At 36.6% G+C, this 25167-nt stretch overlaps 1 protein-coding gene across 2 annotated transcripts in view; it reads left to right on the plus strand.

Annotated features, from left to right (window-relative positions):
• LAMA1 (laminin subunit alpha 1) overlaps positions 1-25167 on the plus strand; it is a 103719-nt gene that overhangs the window by 69865 nt on the left and 8687 nt on the right. The window contains exons 34-57 of one of the 2 annotated variants that reach the window (XM_040550069.1): positions 2450-2548; positions 3464-3575; positions 3738-3900; positions 6210-6420; positions 6660-6776; positions 6869-7032; positions 8125-8263; positions 9440-9533; positions 10806-10922; positions 12868-13050; positions 13360-13514; positions 13932-14075; positions 14898-15031; positions 15320-15470; positions 16007-16131; positions 17042-17192; positions 18363-18507; positions 19151-19292; positions 20395-20509; positions 20708-20878; positions 21544-21695; positions 22225-22410; positions 22884-23046; positions 25031-25143. In XM_040550069.1, the coding sequence (XP_040406003.1) occupies positions 2450-2548; positions 3464-3575; positions 3738-3900; positions 6210-6420; positions 6660-6776; positions 6869-7032; positions 8125-8263; positions 9440-9533; positions 10806-10922; positions 12868-13050; positions 13360-13514; positions 13932-14075; positions 14898-15031; positions 15320-15470; positions 16007-16131; positions 17042-17192; positions 18363-18507; positions 19151-19292; positions 20395-20509; positions 20708-20878; positions 21544-21695; positions 22225-22410; positions 22884-23046; positions 25031-25143 (3446 nt within the window). Of the gene's footprint in view, positions 1-2449; positions 2549-3463; positions 3576-3737; positions 3901-6209; positions 6421-6659; positions 6777-6868; positions 7033-8124; positions 8264-9439; positions 9534-10805; positions 10923-12867; positions 13051-13359; positions 13515-13931; positions 14076-14897; positions 15032-15319; positions 15471-16006; positions 16132-17041; positions 17193-18362; positions 18508-19150; positions 19293-20394; positions 20510-20707; positions 20883-21543; positions 21696-22224; positions 22411-22883; positions 23047-25030; positions 25144-25167 lie in introns of those variants that run through there. The other variant, XM_040550070.1, reaches the window with a different exon arrangement.

Here is a 25167-nt window from a genome sequence, read left to right on the forward strand (position 1 = left end):
TCCTGAAAGTCAGCAGCATAATTTTCAGCAATGAAATAAACATCTGGCCAGGTCCCTTTTTGGTCCCTTTGATAAAGAGCTGCCAAGGCTGTTGCCCCAGATTCCTGGGGAAGAAAGAGTCAGACAGACTGCTTTCCCATTACGCAGGGCTCCTTGGATGCAGCCATTTGCTTTCCTATCAGGAGACAAAAGTCAGGCAGAATATATTTATGTTGGAGACTTTCAGATTGCTTGTTGCAAGTTCTCCTCCCAGTTTCCTGCTGCCTTAAACAAAGCATGAATACCACATTTTGTGGTCTTAGAAGTTCAGTTATTGTAGGTGAATATGGTCTCTGCACAAAGCCAGAGGTAAACAGAATTATTCCCTTCTTCATGACTACCAAAATAAGCATATTTATCAATAAGAATCTGTTGAGTGGTAACTTTAGCAAGAGATGCTCTAAAACAGAAGAAAAAATAACCTCTTTCTATTCCACTCTATCACAACAAAATCAGAATAGTATAAGCTTTCTTGTGCTGATAGATTCTGCAAATTAAGAGTTTGAATTAAAATTTCATCTATTTAAAATATGAGGCAGGCTGAATTCTGATCATCGTGCTTCGAAATATTAATAATTACAACATCTGAAGGCAAGCTGGGTTAAATAACGTTTGTATGTCAGCAGAGGTAGTCTTATCCTCTAGTTTTAGATGCGAACGTTTTAGTTACAAAACTTCAGTTTTGCTTCCCTTCCTTTATGCCATGAAGTCATAAGCATACCAAATTATTGTAATACTTTAAGGATACAATTGACTTGCTTTCTCTGTTTTGTATTTGTGTAGGAGCATCATCTTCTGGGAGCATAAACATTAATCAATATGTAACATCTGTTTAGCACTTTAGTTATAACAGTCAAATCATACGTGAAAACAACAAAAAAAAAGCAGTTCAAATTTCTCCTTTAATACATACCTTTTTGTATTAAAATCAAATCAAAACCAGCTGTCACTCTGTTACAAGTGCACTATTTAAGGGATCTAAAACTGATACTATATCTCTTGTGACTTTGTTTATTCTGTTTATGTAAAGCCACAAAGTTCTTCGAGCGATTTAGTCTTGAGGATAAGTTGGTAGTCTCAATTTTTCCGTTTTGGAAGCAAGTATTCCCATCCTTCTGGCTAGTGAAATATTTCCTTTACTTTTTGACTTGTGCGAAAGTAACTGTACCTGGAAGTTGGAAAATCCCTAGGTTTATTTATGTGAATTACAGGTATTCTCTGAAGGGCTGTCCCCTCCATTGTATTGAATCTTTGCCTCAAGCTGGTTGCTTAGGGACTCGTATTCCTTCTTTTCTGGGTGTGGGTCTTTCAGTAATGAGAAAGTTATCAGACTGTCTACTCCTTATTGTGTCTGCACCTCTAATCCATCTGAGGACATCAGTAATTCCATTTTTCTAGTTAAAGCCTCCTGATTTACTCCTCATGACATGCCTGGGCATATTTGCTGTCCAATTCTGGGTTTCTAAAGTCAGCTTTTAAAAAAAATATTGCTGTGCCTTATCCCGGGAGCCTCAAGAACTTCAGCTTCTACTGCAATTTGTCTCACTTATTTTTTCCTCACCCTGAGGAAGAGACTCTGAGATTTCCATTTGACACAAGGCTGTGTGGTAATCCTGCATATTCCTTCTTTAAAAAGTTGGGCAAAATGATACTTGTTGTGATGTTTATAATGGTTGGCTCTGAAAGATCTGAAATCTAAACCCAACTTTTTCCCAGGCATGCCCTTCTTGTAAGAGATTTCTTACATTGCTTTGCATCTGTAGACAAGTGCTATTCTGTTGCAGGCCTTGACTGTATCAAATATGATAAAATTGGGTACAACGGCCTATTTATTGCCATATAGAGCAGTTTTGAGGTGGCCTTGAAGTCATATACAGACTATTATTGATGAGAGGATCCACAGGGCAAGTCTGCTTGTGTTATTGGAGTGCCAAAAATCTTGAACTTCTGAGTGCCGTGCACTGGATTTGACATTGAAACAGCTCCAGGGACATCCTCACAGATGTACACTAAATACAGCTGTTTTGACAAGCTGCTGAAACTGTAGCAGCTGTGGGACTGGATGGAAACATTTAATTGATGGGCCTTTGAACTTCTCAAAGTAGCTTATTTGGACAGCTCAGACTGTGGTGAAATGGAGAATCAGGAAAGCAGAACATTATGCTTCCCTCTTATTACTTGATTGAAAGTGAGACAGCTGGATCTAGAAATTTGTTTCCTTATCTAAAAAATGACATGCTTTGTTGCATCAACTCTATGTACGTAACTACTTTGTCATCTCAAGTGTCTTGCAAATCAGTCATTTAAAGAATATAAAAATAGCTTAAATAGTGTGCATAGTTATTTTCATCCCATGAATTTTCTGGACACACAATGAAGTCTTTAAATTACAGTGTGTTGTTTCTTATAGGGGTCTGTTGTTTCTAGAGAAGATCCAACTTACTCATTAACTACAGCAAAAGAAAATCTTCTGAGTTTATCGGGAGGTTTTGCTCAGTTGCCTGAAGAGGTAGGTGCTGGCATCTTTATTCTTAGCCTTTGTGGAGAGATCTTTTTAGATATCATAGCATTGTATATAAATGCCAGAGTGTTACTTAGGCGTATATATATATACACACACATACATTTTTTTTAAATTGATAGAATTCAGTGAAAGAATTCTATCCATTCTGTGGTCTTTCTGGGGAAAGAAGTTACCTGACCTGTGGAATTCTTCAGCAGGCTACAGTGTTTTATGATATTGTACAGGAGATTTATACTGTTTCTGTTGAAGCTCAGTAGCTTTTTGATTATTTTAAACACAATGCTATAAATATTCAGCAGTGACATAATTTTAAATTAGCTCTACATGCTAGAACCAGTGAGAAGAAAAGTTGTTCGTTTTTAGGGCCTTAATTTCTGAGAAACAAATCTGCTGAAAACCCAACATTTATGTTACTTTTTCCGTTTTAACACCAGAAAAACTTTAGATAGAAAATTGTCAATAGTCCTTTCTCCCTTAGTTCTCATTTGACCACTATGTGTACGTATAGTTTGCCGAGCATGTGTGACTAATATGACCAGGTGCTTGCACTAGCAATGTTGTTGTTGCTAAGAGTGATTGTCTTTAAAAGTATGTGGTGTCTCTTATGCTAAAAGAAACAGCTTTGGTACTTATGTAAATTATAGGTAAAAAGTAATTGATAAAACAATTCTTCACTGATATCAGAGGCTGGAACTTTCAAAATAATTAAGTTGCAGGCATCTGCAAGCATGGAAGTGTCAGTTTTTTGACTCAGCTAGGTGTGCCTTATTAACAAAATACTGTTTCCTCTCAGAAAGTATTCTCAATATTGGAAAAAAATGTAAAAACTGTAAATAATTGTTATTAAAATTGATAGTGTTTTAACAGAACCGTCAAAGATTATCTCTGATTTTATTCCAGTCATCTAGAATTTTGAAAAAAGCTTGGCAGCTTAACACAATGACTCAGGAAACCAGGAATAAAAGTAAAGAACTGATTGGGTTTATTGACGCGGTACATACAGCCATCAAAGGTATTCTGCTTATATCACCATTTCTTTACAAAATTTACAAAGGTATCTCTTTTGTAACTTTTTAAAGAACTATTTATTTGCACAGAAATGCTGCAATTTGTGCAGGAGTTTCACGTACTCTTTTACTAGTGGTATGACTAAGTCGTTTATTCTGTTATTTAGTACTTGCTGAAGTTGCAGTGTCGCTAAATGAAACACTGGGCTTGGATCTCCCACTGCCAAATGCTACATCTCAGAGCCTTCAGGATGATATTTCTGCCCAGCTGGATGCATTGCGCAAGAAAGATTTTGGTCAACAGCACTACAATGCTACAAGTCTCCTGAAGTAAGCCTATTCTACTGGAAACTTTGTTTCGCATATGTCTGTACTATGCAATACTGCTTCTTTGAGATCTGGAGAAATTTTGTGCCATAATAATAGGCTGTGCTATGATAAGTAGCCCTGCTGGAGCTATGCAAACTCTGAATTTGGTGTTACATTATTTGAAGATATTTCTGCATCTCTCATGATATAATATAGCCAAAGACTGTTCATTTGGATGCGATACAAAGATGCATTGCAGTAAGTGAAAGACTCACTGATTTCAGTTTGATTCAAATCTGGCCCTAATACATATCTCCTTATGGCTGGGAGACATGGTAGAACAGTTTGTCAGTTGCAAGCCCAAGAGTTGTCAGATTTACTGAAGGACGTGATAATAGATTGGCAGTGGAATATGTATCAACTAGATTTGCAAATGAAATGAAGTCAAACCAAACCTCAGCATTATAAGCCACTGTTTAGAATTTGTATTTGTTATCTTGATTTGCCTGCAATTAAAGACTGTTTCTAAATGGCTTTTGAATTCATTATTTATTGGTGTTTATTGCCAGACTTGGCAATATAAAATATTGGCTATTCCCACAGTCAGCATAAATTTTGTTCCAACTTCAAAAATATGAAATATTGCCCAAGGCTAGCTTCCAGTGACGCTGTAAGAATAGTAGTACTGCCTTCAAGGGACAGAGGTTTAGACCAGGAATATTTCTGAAAATTTGACTTTTCTTTATTAAATCCTTTAGATTAGGCAGAACAGAATGTTTTTGCTGGTAGGATATCTGATTTTTTTGTCAGACTCCTGTGCTTTTCTTTGTACTGAGTATTAACCTGTACAGCAGCTAAATGGACATGAAAATGATATGGGAATGTACTGTTTATTCTTATGTTTATTAGGAACTTGAAATAGCTTTTTTTTTCACTTAGTAAAATGTCTCAATGTCCTGTCGCATATTAAGAGAATGTTCTGACTTTCAGCATCAGCTTGAGCTGTTATACAAGGCATTCGTAAATTAAGTTTTTCAATTACATACTCTGTTGAAATTCCTGAAAGTTCTCTGGTAAGTCCTTTGACAGAATGAAGGAGAGAGTTAATAAGATTTATTAGATAGTTGGCTCTGCAGAATTTATCATGCAGTGCAGCTGTAAATTCAAAACTGATTTAAATAAGCATTTTTTGGAATGCAGAAGTTACCACATGGCTTATAGTTGATTGAACTTGTGGCGACATACTGTTAAGCAACATTCATAACTGAAGTCTCCTCACGTTTGCCATGTATGGCAGAGTTTCCAAGCCATTTGGAATATAACCTTTTTACTATATATTGAAATAGAAGCCACCACTGTCTTGTAAAATACTTTCATTCTTGTAACTCTTTTTAAGTTTATAGCTTCTGAGTTTGAGGACTCTGAATTACTAGTTTTAAGAAATAAATGCAAAATCACATCTGCTATTCAATATAAAAGATAGAATGTATCATGATATAAACTACGCTGCTTCTACTTTGGCTAAAGATCTACATGATTTGAAAACAGATTAAAAGGGACAAAGTAAATGTCAAAATAAAATGTCACTCACAGGAGTTAATGTGTGCAGCATATGTGCAGAAACAAAGAGAAACAGAGGAATAGACTTTCAGGATCATTTTCAGTTCAACTTCCTCAGTACTAGACAGTGTTCAAATGGATGTGCAAATGTTCCCAAATAAACCAGTTGAAGAGATTAACAACTGTCTAAATCTGGGGAAATTTGGTATTACCCAGATAATAACTCTTACTGTTTTCAAAGGATAAGTACAGAGATGGCTTGTTTCAAGAGTCATTCTAATGATGCCATTTATTTTTATTTGATATTTAAAACTTTCAGGACTCTTGCATATATATCTTTCAGTTCTGGCTAGTTGCTTCTTTCCAGTGTCATTGCTCATAATTGATGATTTGATCCTACATTCACAATATCAATTACTACAATTAAGACACACAAAAGTCCCAGATGGATGCTTCTCAGAGGTTTTGATGTGAGGGATATCCCACATAAGTCCAAGCAAATGTCATTTATACTAACCCCTTTCTCCTCTAATCACCACATACAAAGTTGAACTGTATTCCTCTCCTTCTCCCCCAAACAGTCATCTTTTTGTGTGCTAAGATAAGTAACTAACCTAGTGTATGTATGCATACTGTTATAGGAAAAATCGGAGACTATTGTAAGAAGGTGCATTTACATTAATTTTGGATATCCCCTTTTGTCCTGAAGAAAGCTATGCCTAAATCTCTTCTTTCCAGTGTATTTATTTTTTACTTCCTCTGTTTACCAGAGCTGCAGAAAACTTGTTGCTCCGGGTTCAAAAAGAGTATCTTAGACCCCAGCAAGAGCTTGCTGAGCTGAAAAAGAATGCAAGCCAGCTCTTATCAAAGCACAACAGCAGACTGCAAGATGCCCAGGATATGGTGAATGAGGCACTGGCTAACATCAATGAGACCAATCGCTTGTTTCCTCTTATCTCTAGCAACCTGGGAGAATTAAATGTAAGACTGGACAATCTGTGTTACACAAGAAATGTCAAATGTGAAATTGCGTTTATAAGTTGCTTTTTTGACTTTCATGAAACTGTACACATTTAAACATGTTAATCTATGTAATATCTTAAAAACTCAAAGCAAACCAGACCTTCGTTTAAAAACAAACAAAAAGATTATATAATATATGAACTTACCTGCACTACTTAATGTACAGACTACTATAAAACAATTGATTTATGCTATAGGAAAAAAAGCTGAATATAAAGGAAGGTAAAGAAGTCTCAACCATGCTTATTAAAGAAGGAAGGATCCTAGTGAATGTTGCTGCTGCTCTTGTCCAAGATGTAAAGAACTCTACCTCTGTAAGTTCTTAAGCTTTAACATCATCTTTGACGCTATCAAGTGGGTTTTGTTATTGAAAAAAAAAAAAAGAGGAAACCATTTTGTTGTACAGAACCTGGAGGTCCACCAGGATGGGCTAGTTCTATGGAGTACCAACTTGCGACACCATGTGGATGAGCTGGTGATGCAGATGTCCGTGAGAGGAGTGCTTGACCTGGTATACAGAGCTGAGGATCATGCTGCCCAGTTCCAAAGACTTGCAGATGCACTAGAAAGGTAACAAACTTGAGAAAGATGAAACTGTGAGAGGCTTTATTTACAATATTGTCAGATTTAATTTAAATAGGTAGTAGTAGCTTCATCCACTAAGGGAACGCAATCAGTTTTTATCCCCCATTTCATTTCAGTTGCTTTTCACCTTTAAGGTGGTGCACAGTGTCTTTATTAAACATTACAGAGGGGGTTGACAAGACTTGAATTTCATGTGGCTGACTTACACAGTAACGAGTGAGTTATTAAGTGCCCAGTGAATATATCATGGCATGACTTGAAAAGCTTGTGGTCTGTGTATGAATACTTCTTTGACAATATATCACTGAATCTCATCAAGAAGCTATTCTTGCTATGCCTGCATTATTGTTGCTATCAAAGCATCTTGCAGAAATGAGTGGGTTGAAATCCCAAATGGACTCAAATGCACTCTTAGAATTTTCAAGTTGGGAAGTTATTTGAGTTATTTCAATAGAAATACTTTGTCCCAGGAATACTTCTAAGACTCTTGCTGCTTTGTCTTATAAAATCAGCAGACTTGTGTTTAAAAATTAACTCTTATAAGACTGGAAAATTGACACACATTTTAAGTTCAAGAACAGAAGACTTTGCTTTCAGTAACACTGAGCAACTCTGCTGATTTTGCTGCAACCAGACAAATCCAATAAAGCAAAATTTGATATGGAATAGCTTTCAGATGTTCATATTTCCTCCTTGATTCTGTATTTTGCTTTGCTTTTGAGCTCCAGCTAGGAATGTGTTTCTGTTATGTTATGTTTAGGCAATGTGATTTGTTTGTTCTTCATGCAAAATGTCTATGGCTAAGTGGCTTTATAAATTGAAAAACTCACCATAAACAACAAGGAATAAAATATAAAACAAATTGCTTTAGGTTTTCAGGTGATTTGGAACTGATTTTTTTTGGTTCAAAATAATGAACTGTAATAAAAGCCCTTGTGTCACTGTTGGGTACATTCATTTTTTTAGAGTACATCATGTATTCTAGAAAGATGCGCATGTTGTAACTGAAGATGTAGAACTTGTTGCTTATGTTGCTTGATTCATAAAAAGAGAATTATTTGTTAATCTCTCGTTTAGTGGCCTCTCTAAAATAAGGAATGTGACTCTGAATGCAACTGCTGCTGTCTACACCCACTCCAATGTTAAAAGTGTGATTGAAAGAACAGAGAGTCTGGCAGATGATGCCTCTAGAGTTGTGAATGGCCCCTTGGATTTGGTAAGTATTGATATTAGTATCTTAATTAACTTCCCTACCATTTTGGAATATTGGTTCTTATGTTTCTTGCACTTGCTGGAATCTGGGTCTTCTTGATGGAGGCAGCCTTTTCTGTTGGCTAGTGTGTACTCTATTCTGAATCTTCACTCCAAGGCAGTAATGGTACTAGATTTCATGTTCTGTTTACCTTGCTTTCCTCTTTGCCAGAGTACCATTTTTACATCTAATGCAAGTTTATCTGGACTGGATTTGGTTGTATGTGTTTATCATCAGTCATCGGACATGCATACCTGTAGGACTTAAGTTGCCAGTCCTCTGGTGCTCCCTTCCACCTTCAGAATTATTTAGCCATCTTCTTGTTTGACCTATCCCTATTCCGCTTCTATCTAGATATTCCCAAACACAGCTGTTTTGCCTATTTGAGGACACTTCATATTTTTGTCTCATCTGCCATTCCTCTGCTTTGCAAAAGTATCAGGTTGATATTAAAACAGTAGATTAATAAGACCCGACCAGTTTAGTTACCTAACCAGTTACTATTACTTTTGTATTATTCTGTTTCCCCCCTTTTATCTCTTTGCATGTTTCATGATTGTAAATCCAAGGAAAGAATCAGCTACATTTTGCATGTGTCATGCACATTATTCCTGCGAACAAATATGTTATAATGCATTTATGTGATAGGGATCAAAATGGTATTGCTTTGTGAGCTTGTATATTATTTTATATCGCTCTGTCTTATTAAAATTTCATGCAACATGAGTCCTTGAAGGTACTTTTCCAGATTTTACAGATGGAGAAATGGGTTAAAAGAACACTTTGAAGACTTTTATTTTCAAATATTTCACTTAAAAGGGCTCAGTTCTGAAAATTTTTAGAACTGGAACTAAAATTACTGATATTCCAAAAGGCAACAGTGAATCAGTAGCACTGTTCAAACTAGAATTTGATAGGTTTTGTCTGTCTTTTTTTTAAAGTGACTCACAGAGATTGTCACACTCATGGACAAAAGGTTACAACTTGAATTATGTTTATTTATGCTTTATAAAATAATAAATAGAATGTCACCTAAATAGTGAGAATGTTCAGTAACTTGCAGTAGACATCCAAAGATACTTAAATGTTTTCAGTTGGACTTCTGACAACTGATTTCTGTTATTTTTCTTTCTTCTTTAGCCAGAGGAATCTCTCAGTCTTCCTGGAAAACAAGCTCTACTGCTTAGCTCCAAATTTCAAAATGAAGCAAAAAATCTGAAGAAAAAAAGTAATGGTCAGTTCTTTAGATTTCACATTTCTGCCTCTATTTCTTTTTCCATATCCTGCTTATGATGGATTTATTTTATCTTATTTTATGTTTTTAAATGAGCATAAGGTAAGTTACAATATTGCATATGAATATACATGCATTTTTATACAATTGAGATTAATTTTGTGTTCAGGACTCAAGTATTGTTTTACTTTTTTGGTAAGAATGTAGTTAAGTAAACACTTAAAAAGCTGACCTTTAATATATCTCATCTCTCTCCAAGTAATGCTTTCTTTAAATCACTGTTTTTCCGAATGCTATGAATTAAGTCATTAGGGACTGTGCAGTAGATGAAGGACAAATGTAATTCTTGAAGAAATGCATTCACCCAATTTGATTTAATAGATCATGTATTACATACAAGTATGTAGGACGATATATCTAAATAATAATTTTTTCTTGGTCCTTCTACACAGTTGAAATACAATAACCAGCTGAATTTTTTTCTGTCTGTAAAAAAAAAAAAAAAAAAAAAGTGCCTTTTGGCTCAGAGTCCTGCTATAAATTCCAAAATCCTTTTAGTTTGTTATTACTCCAAAAAGATCAGCAAAGCTTTTTAGTTTGCACCATGGAAGTTCAAAACCATTTTGAATACTGAGACTTTGTTTAGGAGCAGCATCTAGCCCTATGGGAAGTTGTGGACAAAACTGGACGGAAGACGAATGTTTCACAGAGATAAACAGTAACTGTAAAATGGTCTTTGTTTTGAATATCAATGGCTTTTAAATAAATAAACATATATATATATATATATATACACACACTTTTTCTGTATTCAGATGGACAGAATGCACACCTTTTTGTTCATTCTGTTCTACGTATTTTCATTATTAGTGAAAGGATTCTGCAAACAACTCACAAATAAGAAAAAAGACACTACTCCTCCTTTCAATTGCTACTGTCACATTTCAAAAAAGTCAAGAACATAATAGAAAATATACGGGTTCGCCATCTTGGAATCATTTTAATTTATAGCTTTCTCCCTGATTGTTTCTACCATTTCAGTATGATGGAGTTATCCAAAAAGGATGGCTTTGAATGGAACAGTGCCCACAGGTGTTTATCTGGACATACTGCATTAATTTTAGGTTAATGTTTTTAAAACACTCTTTCTGTTGAAGAAAACAAAGTTTTATTTGATTAAATAACCAAATGCTTATTCTTGTATGTAGGTTTTGTGTGGACTGTATGGTATTTGTTTACGCACAGAAAAATCACAAATATTTCTTCCAACAGGCCTTGTATTTGAATTGAATGGGTTGAACAAAAAGGTAGAAAAGATTCAGGAAAGTGCTATTAAAATTGTCAACCAGCTTAATGATTCCCTGTTGACACTAAAAGCATTGCCTAATGGTGAGTGAAATCGGTATTGATATTCTTCTTATTACAGAACGGTCTAGTACAATCATAATAAAATCCTGTTCATCATCTGATGGGAAAAACCTAGCAACAAACTAGACTGGAGACTCATTTAGCTTCCTGCCTTACAAGGAATATTTGCCATTTTTAGTAACCATAAAACATAACTTGGTTATGATACAGGGTCTGTAGTCTCATTCCCATTTCACACTGCTGTAAATCAGGAGGGGATCTGAAAGCAGTGGAATTACACTAATATGAGAAGAGAATGAAGTCCTAGAATATTTGATCCCACATGGAGAGAAACTATATATGAAACTGTGATGTTTTGCTTTCTTTTCATAGCTTGCTTCAAAATCATTTCTACTGTGCAACGAGTCTTATCATGTGCATCTAAATGTTTTCTAGTTGTAACTGCTGACTTCATTTAGCCGATGAAATGTTCTTTTGGCGTTTTTCCAAAACAGAACAAAAAAATCCCTTTTAAAAAAAGTCATTATTTTGGATAAAGAGAAGACCTAGAGCTTCACTGAAGCTAGTAAAGAAAATGTCTTTCATGTTGCGAAGAGGAGGGTCTGAAATACTTTACCAACTTCAATTTTTACTTTTTTTATTTTTTTTAAGGTAAATGAACACTCCTAAAGGCCTCCTGCATGGGTTGTTGGGTTTTACTGTATCTCCAGATTAGAACACTAAGTCCAGAGCTTTAAAATACCCTTTTTATTGCTCAGGCTCTTAACTTACACTAAAGGGTGATATTAGTGACAAAGTTACACTGAACATTCATTGCAGGATGCTATCTGACATAAAGCCACACGTTAAAAATGAAAAGCGTCATTAAAATTATAGAACAGCCCTCCCTAACTCATAGCTTAATGTTGTTTGATTTTAATTTGTTGTTTTATTTCTTGAAGTTTTCTGTTTTTTATCTGGACAGAGATTAATGATGGTGTATTGCCCTCTGCCTGGGTAGTGGTAATGAGGAAGGATCCCTGCAGACCTAAATCGGGCCTTTTGTGCTGGTTGCAGCATCTTCCCACTATTCCTGGCACAGGGACTGTAAGGGGCAGGCTGAGAGTTGGAGCAGTATGCTCACTTTGTAAGTGCTCATATCCAAAAACAATGGGTGTAACAGGCCTTCTGCCTTGCCAGCTTTCTGCAGGATGCAAAAAAGTGAGTTTCGGACTAGTGACTTGGGGTGCCAGCACTCATTCAGGGAACTTAAAAGCAGGAAGCTTGATGTATTCAGATAACCTCCCTGTTGGAATAGACAGAATGAAGTTCTCCATCACATCATTCTGTGTCTACATTGTTTTCAGAGCTGGTCACAAACAAACAAAAACAACAACATTTTTCCCCCCAGAATTCAAAATTTGGTTTAATTAATCTTTTAATCAAAAGACTTGAAAATCTAAAGTGACTAGCCTTAATTGAAATTGCTAATATATTTTATTATGTATATATATTTGAGTAATATATTATTATATGTGTGCGTATATGTGTATGAACAGACATCTACATCTATAGCTATATCCATATCTATATCACCGGCATGGGAGCATTTACCATGCTTTTAGTTCAGGGCCATGGCCATTTTCCACCTTACTGACTAGGCAAGAGGAGTTTGCACCAGCCTACCTCTGGCCCTCCAGTTTCACAGAAGGTAAAGTTCTCACTCTGTAAGCCACGGGGCATTCAACGGCTATGCAAAATTAGGTATCAATAGGTCTTGGTTTGGAGCTCCCCTTACAAACTGATATAAACAAAGAGATGAAAATATAACTCATAGTTTAAAAGGAATGTAACTGACAGCATTTCCAATGTTTTGATTATGGCTATAACTGTGTTGTTATGAAACAGGCCAGGCATTTATTACTCTCAAGTATTTATGAAAGCTGTGATTTTATTTTTTAGTCTGTGAACTGCCACTGTCTTTTAGATACAAGGAAATACGTGCTTGAGGTGAAAGAGCTAGCTGTGTCTGCAAACACCAGCACCATGGTGGGTTTAAGCCACTTTGGGGATTTCAATCAAAAGCTCCTGAATACTTCGTCTACATTGTCCCGAGTTAATGACACGTTGAGGAAAACTAGTGAACTTATAACTGATTCATCAAAAGCTGGTAAGTTTGCTGCTTCATTACTCTGTAGAAATGTCACTGCTTGCAGAAGCAGTACTAATATTGAAGTTTAATAGGCATTAAATATAAGTCTGATGGACTGAAAATTTCATCCCAATTCAATAAAACCAGGCTAACTTTTTAAAAGACCTCTAGAGGAGTCTCATGGGTTGCCCTTAAGTACGCACATTCCTTACTGATGTTTAACATTGCTGAAACAAAATGATCAGAAATCAGTTAACTATTTTAGCAATTAAATATTTTAGCATTTCTCTTTCAACCTGCCTCAACGTTTCATTTATGTTTTGCCAGCAATCACAGCTGAAAAACAAGTTAAAGAGGTCAAAGCACAAGCAAGTCTTTTACTTAATAAGCTGAAACCTCTGAAAATGCTAGAAGAGAACCTCAGCAGAAATTTGTCTGAAATTAAAGAGCTCATCAGCCAAGCCCGCAAGCAGGCAGCATCTGTAAGTACCATTGCTGCAGACTTAACTGGCTTCACTTTCACTTTTAACACAAATTCTTTGAGAATTTCTCTATCTTTATTTTCTGAAATCATTACATTGGCTTTTTTGGCATACGAGCTTTTGACCAAAAATTTATTGTTATTTTCTGAAGTATTTGAATAGTTTGATCTATTGGCTTCAAATTTCATAACCACATGAGTGAATTATGACACATTTCTTTCTTCTCTATCTGGGAATCTCTTTTTTCAAGTGATACCTAGGAGACTGCTAAGATCTAACCCCGGTAGCAATACTTAAGTCACGTGAAAGTATCTCAAATTGCTTTTATTGGTTGGTCAGAAACTAAGTACATATTCCAGAAATATGTGCTGTGTACACTGAAGCTTGTTTGGATTCCATTTCCTCTTTTCCCCACAGATTAAAGTTGCAGTATCAGCAGACAGAGATTGTATTCGTGCCTACCAACCCCAGATTTCATCTACAAATTACAACACCCTAACCCTTAATGTGAAAACTACTGAACCAGATAACCTCCTTTTCTACCTGGGTAGTAATGGAAAGGTAAGTTTCTGATGTACTTTCACCGGAGGTGATATTAATCAAATAGCTTAAATGGCCATATATATGGTTTTTTTCCTACTTGAATTCAAACTAAGAACCCAAATGTGGCTGCATGCAGACAAAAGTGGTCAGTAGGGGTGGAAGTATTTTTGTGCCTTTGATTGATTCCACAGAGGTCCTCAAAGGCAGAGAATAAAAGTACTTGACTTGCTAGCATTGCGTCTTGGCCATGTCACGAATCTCCACCTTTTCCCATTCTCTGTATTAACCTCACAGAGTGTGACACTCTGTGTGATGTTTTCATATAGCATGCTGAAGTACATCAAGCATTTTGTCTCTTATCACAGAGAAAGGACTGAATGACTGAATTTGGCCCTCATGAGCACAGTGCATCCACTCAGTTGAAAAAGAGCATGACAGCTTAGTGTCACATTGCCTTCCTCTTCCTTCCCTCTCTAATTCTAATAAAAATGCTGTTATTTCCTTGTGGCACACTATCATGTGATAATACTTTTTCACAGACTGGTAGGTCACTTTGCATATGCTCAGAAAGAAGTGCATATTTATACGTGTGCATGGAAACACTATCATGTCTTTATATATCTATAAAGAAAAGATTCAACTGCTTGTCTATAAGCTGAGGTTTTTGGTTTCATTAAAGGTTTTTCTTTCACTGGGCTTGATTTTACTAAAAGTAAGCTCCAAGGATGTGGGGGGCATGAATCTGGAAAGATTTTCTCAATGTTACATGTTAAAATTGAAATTAGAATGGAAGCAGCATGTTCAATATGAAGTATTGAAATAACCACTGCTGTTTTTCAGACAGACTTCCTTGCAGTGGAGATGCGACGTGGTAAGGTAGCTCTTCTTTGGGATTTGGGCTCTGGATCAACAAGAGTGGAATACCCTGATCTTCAAATTGACAACAACAAATGGCACAGAATACATGCAACCAGGTAATTAAAGTGTGAATGGCATAATTACTGGAGGTCTAAAAAGACAAATCAGAAATAAGTTCAGTGGAAACTGAGATTAGGATTGTTTTGTTTTTTTTTTTTAATGCGACTGCTGTATTATGGAAACGTCCGTCTACTTAGTGAATGAACTGATCATAAACCACACAAACCATCTGCTGAGTTTTCCAGTTACAGGATGCTTTTTAACCTTAAAGAGAGAAGTTGATAGCATGCGTGGATTAAACTTGGTGATTTCTAAAACTAATTATTATTATCTTGAATTGGCAGGTTTGGAAAAACAGGTGCACTCAGCATAGAGGAAGTGAACTCCAATCAGAAGTCTTCGTCTAAATCTGCAACCTCCCCTGGGACAGCCAGCATACTAGATGTTAACAAATCAACACTGATGTTTATTGGAGGACTTGGGGGGCAAATCAAGGTTCAGTTCTGAAATCAGTATTCTGTTATATGTTATTTTTATGACGTTTGAGATACACCTTTGACTTAGCAATAATTGCATGAGTTGTTTGTTTCATCAAGAAATGCCAGGTACTGTGAACCTAAAGCAAAAATGCTGTAAGGAGGTTCTTTAGTATTCTGAATTTCGTTTTGCCTAGAAAATTCTGCATAAATTATTCACCAGGACAGGCTCTGTGTGCATGTATGATGCATAGATATTACACATGGAACTCCTTTTTTGGTTTGTTCTTCCATGGCTTCTTTTAGATTGCCTTTGTTCATGCAATGAGAAATGTAAGTATGTCAAGGACATAGTTATTCCGCTTTTTACTTGCTGCAAATCTAATCTATTATGATTTAAATGGTAATTGTTAATAGTTATGCTAAACCATGTTCTTTTATTATGACTTATATCTAACAAATTTAGAGCTCAAGGAAAATAAACAAAAATTTGGCTGTATAATTTTCAGAATACTTAACATTAATTGTATTCATAAAGTATTTCTTCTCTTACAGAAATCACCTGCTGTTAAGGTGACACATTTTAAAGGGTGCATGGGAGAAGCATCCCTGAATGGCAAATCTATCGGTCTTTGGAACTACGTGGAAAGAGAGGGCAAGTGCAATGGGTGTTTTGGAAGGTATTTTGTCTTACTCTTTTGGAATAGATTTAGTCATGTAGAATATATACTTCTGTTGCAGCTAAAAATAACAAACTCAGACAAATTGCTTCATTGATCATTAACTTACAATTCTGAATATGTTAATCTGAATGTGCTAGTGGTGTCAAATAATTTAATTGTACATAATTTTATCACTTATTAATACTTATTTTTTCAATACAGTTCTATGGCTGTGATCTGTTTTGTGCACTGAAAGCGGGGACTGCCAATAAATCAAAGTATTTTGGAATGTTTGCCTTTCAGTAATTTGTAGCAAGATACATTTATTCTTTCCAAGGATCAAAATCAGTGTAAAGCACTCTAATTAAAAACTCTGTAGCAAAACTGTAGCCACTGAGCTTGCTACCCATTTCTGTGTGTGACAGAGTGAAAGGGTATTGCAGACTGTGCTGTTTTTATGTTTAAGGAATGGAAAAGAAAGTTGGTTGACTGTTTTCTCTTTTACAGAACATTTCATGTAGAAACAGCAGAGGGTGCTGCTTGATTGGATGAGATTTTAAAAGAAATCTTATATTACAGAAAAAGAGGCTAATAGAACATTTATTGTAAATGCCATTAGGCAGAGCATTTTGATAAATGTATGACAAGTTTAAAGTAAGAGGGTGTATGTTGTAGCAATTACTTTATCTTGTATATATCCTTCCCTGAGGCTAAATTATGCATTGTGAGATTCTATAATGAAAGCGGCCTTTGGCTGGAATCCTTTAGTTATTCATAACATCAAGATTCAAGTTTCTTTCTACACTTTCTAATCATACTGCCTAGGGCCTGCACCAACTGATCTAACTTTTCTTATATTTTATATAAAAATGACTGGGAAAACACAAATCTTCAGTTAACATTTTAGCTCTCTTTTCAATTTCCATAGCCCACAGGATGAAGACACTTCATTCCATTTTGATGGCAGTGGATACTCAGTTGTGGAGAAGGCTCTTCGCTCAACAGTGACTCAGATAATAATATTTTTCAGCACCTTTTCACCTAATGGGCTTCTTCTGTATCTTACTTCAAATGGCACTGTAAGAAAATGGATTGGATTCTTAAGCTATCAAAAATTGTGTTTAGATCGCTTGATAATTCCTCACTTTCTCCTATGTTGTATTTCAATTTATCTATATTAAAACACGTTATTATCTTTGTATAGATTATTGCCTGTGATTGATACCATGAGACAAAGGAGTAAAGACAAGAACCTTATAGATCACTCTTTAGAGCAAATGTTCGCATATACTAAGGCCAGAATTAAGCAATGAAAAGAATTATCCATCATTTTAATTCTGAGAGCAAAATTAATTATTATTTAACTAAAGGCAAGAACAAGAAGCAGTAGGGACGATGGGAGATAGCGGTAGGTTTTTTTTTGTTGCTTGTTTTAGTTTTTTTCCTCTGTTGGAGGAATCTTGCCAGGATGTAAAATCTTTTGGAATTGAGCTTGCAGGAGGAGAAGAGAATATGTTATTGAACAGAAATATTGAATTAAAACCATGAGATTTGAATTCGGTAAACTGAAATAAATTAAAAAAAACTTAGCCTCCAAGAGCAGCATAACCTAGACCCATCTCCAGACCTTTGTGGTCATGTCATGCAGTTTACCACATACTTTGATGGTGATTTTCTTTCCCTGAAGGAGAACAAAGCTTTGTTTAGATGCAAATTGTTCTAGAGGCACTACATAATTCATTTGATTTATGTACTCACTGCCTGAAAACATTACACAATTATATGTGACTTAAATTTTACAATGTAGAGGGGGGCACTTTCAATATGATACAGAAAGACTCTTTGCTTCTGCTGGTCTGAATGGATGAGTAGAAGCTTTTTCCATCTTGCAGAAAGAACACTGTATTGTTTGATCTTTATGATAACAGTCAAATCAAATTGCTCTCAATCAAAATATAAGAAAGCAAACATGACATTTGTTGTTTAAACTTATGTCTGCTGAGTAATCAAGGTTGCTGATTCATTTAAGTAAGAACAACAACAAAACAAAGGAGAGACATCCTGATGAGGAACAAAGAATTTAATTTTCCTAAATATAGCAAAGATAAGTGTTTTCTGCCTAACAAATAGCCTAGGTACAAGAGATATTAACCCTTTTTCACACAGTAGGCTAAACCTGCCAAGTACGCATCCTTTGGAAGATTTTATTTCCACTAATTTATATATTTTTTCTGTTCCTTTTCTCCCAGAGAGATTTCTTGTCCCTTGAGCTTGTTGATGGCAAAGTGAGACTTACTGTTGATCTAGGTTCAGGACCTCTTGCTCTTACAACAGAAAATCGTTACAATAATGGAACATGGTATAAAATTTCGTTCAGTCGGAACAAGAAACAAGGTAGGCTTCAGGCTGAAAAACCAGGTGTCTGCACATTTACAAACAGAGATACTGAAGACACCCAAAGGGGAATATCACTGCAACCAAATCCGGATGCTTCCAGTGCAGAGATTCTTTAGCAGCCATTCCTATATTACCTTGCTAAAATAAGGCAGCAGAAATACAATGCAAATCTGATTCTTAATTTGGCACATCTTATAAAGAGCAGGTAGTGCGGAAACTGCCAGAAAACATATCAATAATCCTTAAACAATGAGAGATCTTTGTCCAATCCTGTATATTAGGGAGCACATTTTCTGTTGGGCATTTTCTTAGTAAATTGTACAACAGAGTTTTTGGGGCCTGGGACATAATGCATTACGATGGAAGTAATCCATTACAAGTGCTGTGTGTTAATAGTTATAACATATTCTCATATATGTATTTTGCTGTAGACTTCTCCAGATTTGGTTTTGACAGAGAAGAATGAACGAGATTAAAAGAACAGCTGGAAGTACAATAAATGACTCACTCTAGAAATAGAAGATTGTCTATACGTGTTTGACTAAAAGCATACATTTTCCTTTACTAGAAACAAGATTGCCAAAATAGAAGAATCTCTATTAGTGTCCTCCTCTAGATCTTTACTCTCTTCTCTTTGCAGGAATGCTGGCAGTTATGGATGCATATAACCTTAATTATAAAGAAACCAAGCAAGGAGAATCTCCTGGGGTTGCCTCAGACCTGAACCGCTCTGATAAGGACCCAATTTTCATTGGTGGGCTGCCAAGATCAAGGGCTGTGAGGTGAAGTGTGGTCCAACTTCTCCCCCTTTGCTAAGAATAAGCAGAGAGGAAGACATTAAACTCTGATATTCCACTGAAATTAGTGGAAATCAGTGAAGTCTGACATCTTGCTTATGGTCATATATACTGCAGAATTACCTGTCTTTCACCTTTAACTCTTAATATGGTGCTTTTTGCTACTACATCTGATACTGCAGTTCAGATCATGGTCAACCTTCTATTTTTCCCCTCTGTGGGTGATTTCCACAGCAGCAGCTGCCACAGCAGCCACCTGCTCTTTGTGTCCTGCTGCAGCAAGCACTGCCTGCGGTGATGCTCCTCTGATCTGTGAGCCTCATGCTTTCCAGCTGGCATTTATGGTCAACACTGCACTTTGGGATAAAAGTTCTACTTCAGAAAGGAATTTTTCTAGTTCAATTTTGAACTTCGAACAGAGGAGAACTAAATGTAAACAGATCAACAGAAAACATTACAAATACATATTTTATGCAGGTCTCTAGTTTTGACTTTTTGTATTGTACATCCCTGCTGAACTTGTAAAGCCACAGTTGTTCCAGTGGATTCACTTTGAAAGGATAAATATGACTTTAAAAAAAACTAATTAAACTGTCTCCTTGCTCTCAACAATGAGGTTAAATTCCAGGGCAGTATTTGTCTCTGATGTAGTCTTGCTAATCTTAAATGGCATAGCAGCCTGGAAGAGATTATGGCAGGACAGTCTTAGATTTCTCTGACTTAGCCATCCTCCAGACTTATGAAATGAAAAAGAATTGCTTGGTAGTATAGAGCTATGGTTACCCTCTCACACAAGAGCCATCACATTTCAGCTGAAGATTCAGCTGAAAGTTTTGGTAAATGGCCTGACCTGTGAACACAGCACCACACACTTACATATTTCTATTTGGGTACAGTGCTATCTGGCTCTTTCAGAAGTAATATCTGTTAAGGGTAAAATCCAAATTACCCCCCTTTTTGCTAACACTGACCTGACTGCATTCTTTAAACCAAATCCTCTCTTTTTCATATTGAAAAGAACTTAATATTTTCTCCCAGGAGATTCCGAGTACTACTACTTGGAAAAAAGCCTTATTTTGTCTTTCAGGAAAGGTCTGAATAGTAGAACGTATGTGGGATGCATCAAGAATCTGGAAATATCCCGTTCAACCTTTGACTTGCTTAGAAATTCATATGGAGTAAGAAAAGGCTGTGTATTGGAGGTAGGAGACCCTTAGGTTTTGTGATCTGATACTTATTATCGAACAATGAATAGTAATGTTTGTGAAAGAATATAGTGAGTTGAAATGGGCTGATCTTGAAAAATTCTATGCTAATTAATCTATGTGTGAAATTACTTTTTCTCACTGGGGTCTACAACAGGACAAAGCCAGTAATTATTTCTCTTCCTCATAAAATAGCCTATTCGTACTGTGAACATCTTGAACAATGGATATATTGAGTTGGAACCTAAGTCTTTAAGTCCAGAATCAGAACTGATGACAACTTTTGCTACAAAGAACAGCAATGGCATCATCCTTGCTGGACTCAGCAGGAGAACGGAGAAGCGACAACGCAGACAAGCGCATTTGGCAAGTACTGAAAACAAAGATATTTTTTGGTTTTGTTTTTGCCATTTGTATTTTAAAATATCAAGTCAAATTTATATGAATGTAATTTGCAAAAGATGAGAAATAAATATCTGATCAGATATTTCTGATGGCTGTATGGCTGCATACAGAGAGTTGCAGTCAACAGCTCTATGCCGGTGTTGAGTGGTGTCCCAGAATACCTTTGGAACAAAAAATCTGTACATGAACTACACACTGTGTATTATTTTCCACTTCTGTTAGTCAGAAGTCAGTTAGTGAAGCATTTGAGATGAACGATGAACTCATACCTGGTGGGCTGTTTTAACGCTCCTAGAATCCAAGGACAAAGTGTTAGTAGGAATACCTGCCCCTTTCTATTTCCTTCCTCTAATAAAGATATGTATACAAACAAACAAAACCTTTATTTTTTTTACCTGAATTTTTATAGTGACCAGAGAAATTTTCAACTTTCATGTCTCCTGTTAGAAAGCTTTGCACTCCGTGAGGTACCAAATATATACCTTCTAGTCTTTGAGTTTCATTAAAGTTTGTTTACAGCAAAGTTGGAGGTAAGTTTGTCCAAACTATGTTCTATTTAATAAACGTTGAATGAGTGACAGGAAATTGAGTTGCGTTTAAAAAAAATAATCTGATTAAATCCACAGCCCTTCTTTTCCATCATGCTGGTTGATGGTCATCTTGCAGTGCATATTAATGCTGGAGATAGAGCAAGTACTAAAAAAGTAATTCTTCAGTCTGCTAATGGAACGTACAGTGATGGACAAGAACACTCTCTCATCCTAATTCGGAATAAGAGGTACATGTGACTGAACAGTTCTACCTGTGTAATTATTGTATGCCATTGTCAGTTCACTGCACTCTCTGAGGAACTGCCTTTGCTTGATCATTAGGTGAAGTAATCAAAGTTGTGTTTTTTCTGCTGTTAATGGAGGTGTTCTGTTTGATATGGTAATTGTATACAGCACACAGCCACGGATTAAATTGTATTTAAAAGCACTCAAAATCTCCAGACAGCTTGGGCCACTTGAGTGAAGATGCTAAATAGTATTAGAAAAAATACAGCTATCAAAATAACTTAGAAATATATCTATCAAAATAGCTTAGAAAGATAGTCAACAAAACTCTACACGTTAAAAATTATCTACAGAAGGTCTTCTGTTTTTTTTTTTTTTGTTTTGTTTTGTTTTAGGCATTGAAAGGATTACCAAAGTTATGAAACCTTTATTGCTTAGAACAGGACATTTCTGAGGGTAAAAGGAATATTGTTGATTTGAATAAGAATGTCTGAGGCCCTTGTTGAATGTTTCTCTACTTTATCTTTTTAGGATCATAACTGTACAAGTGGATGAAAGTACCCCTTCAGAACTGAGGCTTGGTTCGTCAGCAGAAATGAGTCCCATGAATATTTCCAACTTCTACGCTGGTGGCATTCCAGCAGGAGAGGGCTTCTTAGGGCTAAAAATGACTGGCTCCTTTCGTGGCTGTATCAGCAATCTTATTTTTAACAAGGAGTAAGTCAGAGTGGTAACTGCCACGTTTTGGAAAACTGTACAGTAATTAGTAATTGTAGTTTGTAATTGTTGTAATGAAATTACCCATTTGTCTGGTTTTTAACATGAGACAAGTATTATTCTAATGATCTGTTATCAAAACATGCAGAAAATTAATACCGAGTATTACCAGCTACATTTCCAAATAACATTAGTAATGTCTTTAACGTGTATATAGATAATGCACAAAATGCAACCCTCTACTATAGTTTCATCTGCATACATAGGTAAAATAGTCTTCCACAAATATTTTCTATTAATATTGTTATATGGACAGATTATTTGACTGTTTTCAATCTTCTTGTGCCAGTATGCTGCTGCTTTTTTTTTTTCCTCCTTTTACTAGTGAAGACCTTGTAAAATACTCTCCTTGTGCTTGTAAAATGTAGGGATTTGGGATTTCACTTTTTAAAGTATTACTTTTTAAAACACAGACTTTTGGATTTCACCACTTCCATGAAGTATGAATATGTGGATATGGACAGCTGCTTTTTGTCAGAGAAGCCTAAACCAGCCATAAAGCTAGAAGACGTTGATATTCAACCTGAAGTTCAGGCTTTACCAGTTCCCCTGAGGCCTCTTACAGATTCAAAAAAAGTATGTATTACAACAAGTCTCTATTGCCTCTTCTAGGAAAGTACTCAGGTGAAAGCTGCATTTTAGCTTTGTGGAGAATCTTCAAAATATGGACTGTATATATTTGCTTCTTCTATGGTATGTAGAGGGTCAACGAATGTGAATTTGAATTGATTATTTCCTATGAAAAATTGCAATATAAACCTGTATAGCAGGTCTTTTGAAAGGGAAATGTAGTTAGGTTTATCATTGTTCAGGCAGCAACACTAAAAAGAAAAGTGGAGTGATAATCCCTCAGCAGAAGGACTTGACAGTGACTATTATCTTTAGTGTGTTCCTGCCAAAATGACACCATGCTGAGCTCTGCATTAGCTGTGCAATTTAGTATTCACATTTTCCTGGTCACACGCATATAGTCTCTGCTCTGTGTCAAGGACAAGGCACAAACCATTATAGAGACACAGCGTCTGAATACAGCTTGCTTGGCACCTGTTTCCTCTCACACAGTCCCTGTTCCCAAGAGAGAAGGCAGCATTTCATCTCTCCTTCTGCAGCTGCACATCTTTATGATGAAGTGTTTCCAGAGCATCTTGAAATCATTTTTCTGTGGCAAAAGAAAGCAGGATTTTCTGCATTTCATCCAACTGTGGCTATAAAAAGAAACAAGCTGTCCTTCTTAGAGCTAAAGTATAGCTTTGGCTTGTGCTCTGTTACTCAGCTTTTTATTCCCTAAATCATAACAAAAATGTGCATCCTCGCTAAGTGGGAAAATATTTCTACTAAGTCCATAAGATTTTCACTGAAATTCTACTCCATGTTCGAGCATTCGTTATCAAAAGGGCTATCAATTAAGAGAAAAGTGAATGAATACATTTCAAACTATAATCATTTCTCAATAGAAAAGGCCAGTGTTATCCATGAGACATAGCTTAATCATTACTACTAGTTATCTCTGAGACTAATGTTAGCTTGAAAGGATTAGGAGTTTAACTAATTGATAGACACAGACACAGACACAGATTTCTAGGTTGGAAGAGACCTCAAGATCATCGAGTCCAACCTCCGACCTAACACTAAGTACTCCACTAAACCATATCGCTAAGCTCTACATCTAAACGTCTTTTAAAGACCTCCAGGGACGGCGACTCAACCACTTCCCTGGGCAGCCCGTTCCAATGCTTAATAACCCTTTCGGTAAAGAAGTACTTCCTAACATCCAACCTAAAACTCCCCTGTCGCAACTTTCGCCCATTCCCCCTCGTCCTGTCACCAGGCACGTGGGAGAACAGACCAACCCCCACCTCTCTACAGCCTCCTTTAAGGTAACTGTAGAGAGCGATGAGGTCGCCCCTGAGCCTCCTCTTATCCAGGCTGAACAAGCCCAGCTCCCTCAGCCGCTCCTCGTAAGACTTGTTCTCCAGACCCCTCACCAGCTTGGTCACCCTTCTCTGGACTCGCTCGAGCACGTCCATGTCCTTCCTGTAGCGAGGGGCCCAAAACTGAACACAGTACTCAAGGTGCGGCCTCACCAGAGCCGAGTACAGGGGGACAATCACTTCCCTAGACCTGCTGGCCACACTGCTTCTTATACAGGCCAGGATGCTGTTGGCCTTCTTGGCCACCTGAGCACACTGCTGGCTGATATTCAGCCGACTATCAACCAATACTCCCAGGTCCTTCTCGGCCAGGCAGCTTTCCAGCCACTCATCTCCCATCCTGTAGCTCTGCTTGGGGTTGTTGCGCCCCAGGTGCAGGACCCGGCACTTGGCCTTGTTGAACTTCATACAGTTGACCTCAGCCCATCGCTCCAGCCTATCCAGATCCTCCTGCAGAGCCTTCCTGCCCTCGAGCAGATCGACACACGCACTTAGCTTGGTTACACTCTGCTTTGTGGTTATCATGTGGCTCTGTTTTGTTTCTTATGAAGTTCAGCATGGGTGCACTGTCACCCAGCATTGCTGGCAAACAGCTGATACTATTCTTAATGAAGTCCTTTCATTAACAGGTAGTATGTGCAAAAGATGAGCTGCCTGATCATGTTCAAGGTGCCCGTCAGTTTGGACTTGCCAAAGGCAGCCACTTGACACTGCTCTTCAATCAGTCTACTGTCAGGAAGAAGTGAGTATCTCCTGAATCATGCAT

Source organism: Cygnus olor, chromosome 2 (genome assembly GCF_009769625.2).
Source record: "Cygnus olor isolate bCygOlo1 chromosome 2, bCygOlo1.pri.v2, whole genome shotgun sequence".
In the NCBI taxonomy this organism is placed as follows: domain Eukaryota; kingdom Metazoa; phylum Chordata; class Aves; order Anseriformes; family Anatidae; genus Cygnus; species Cygnus olor.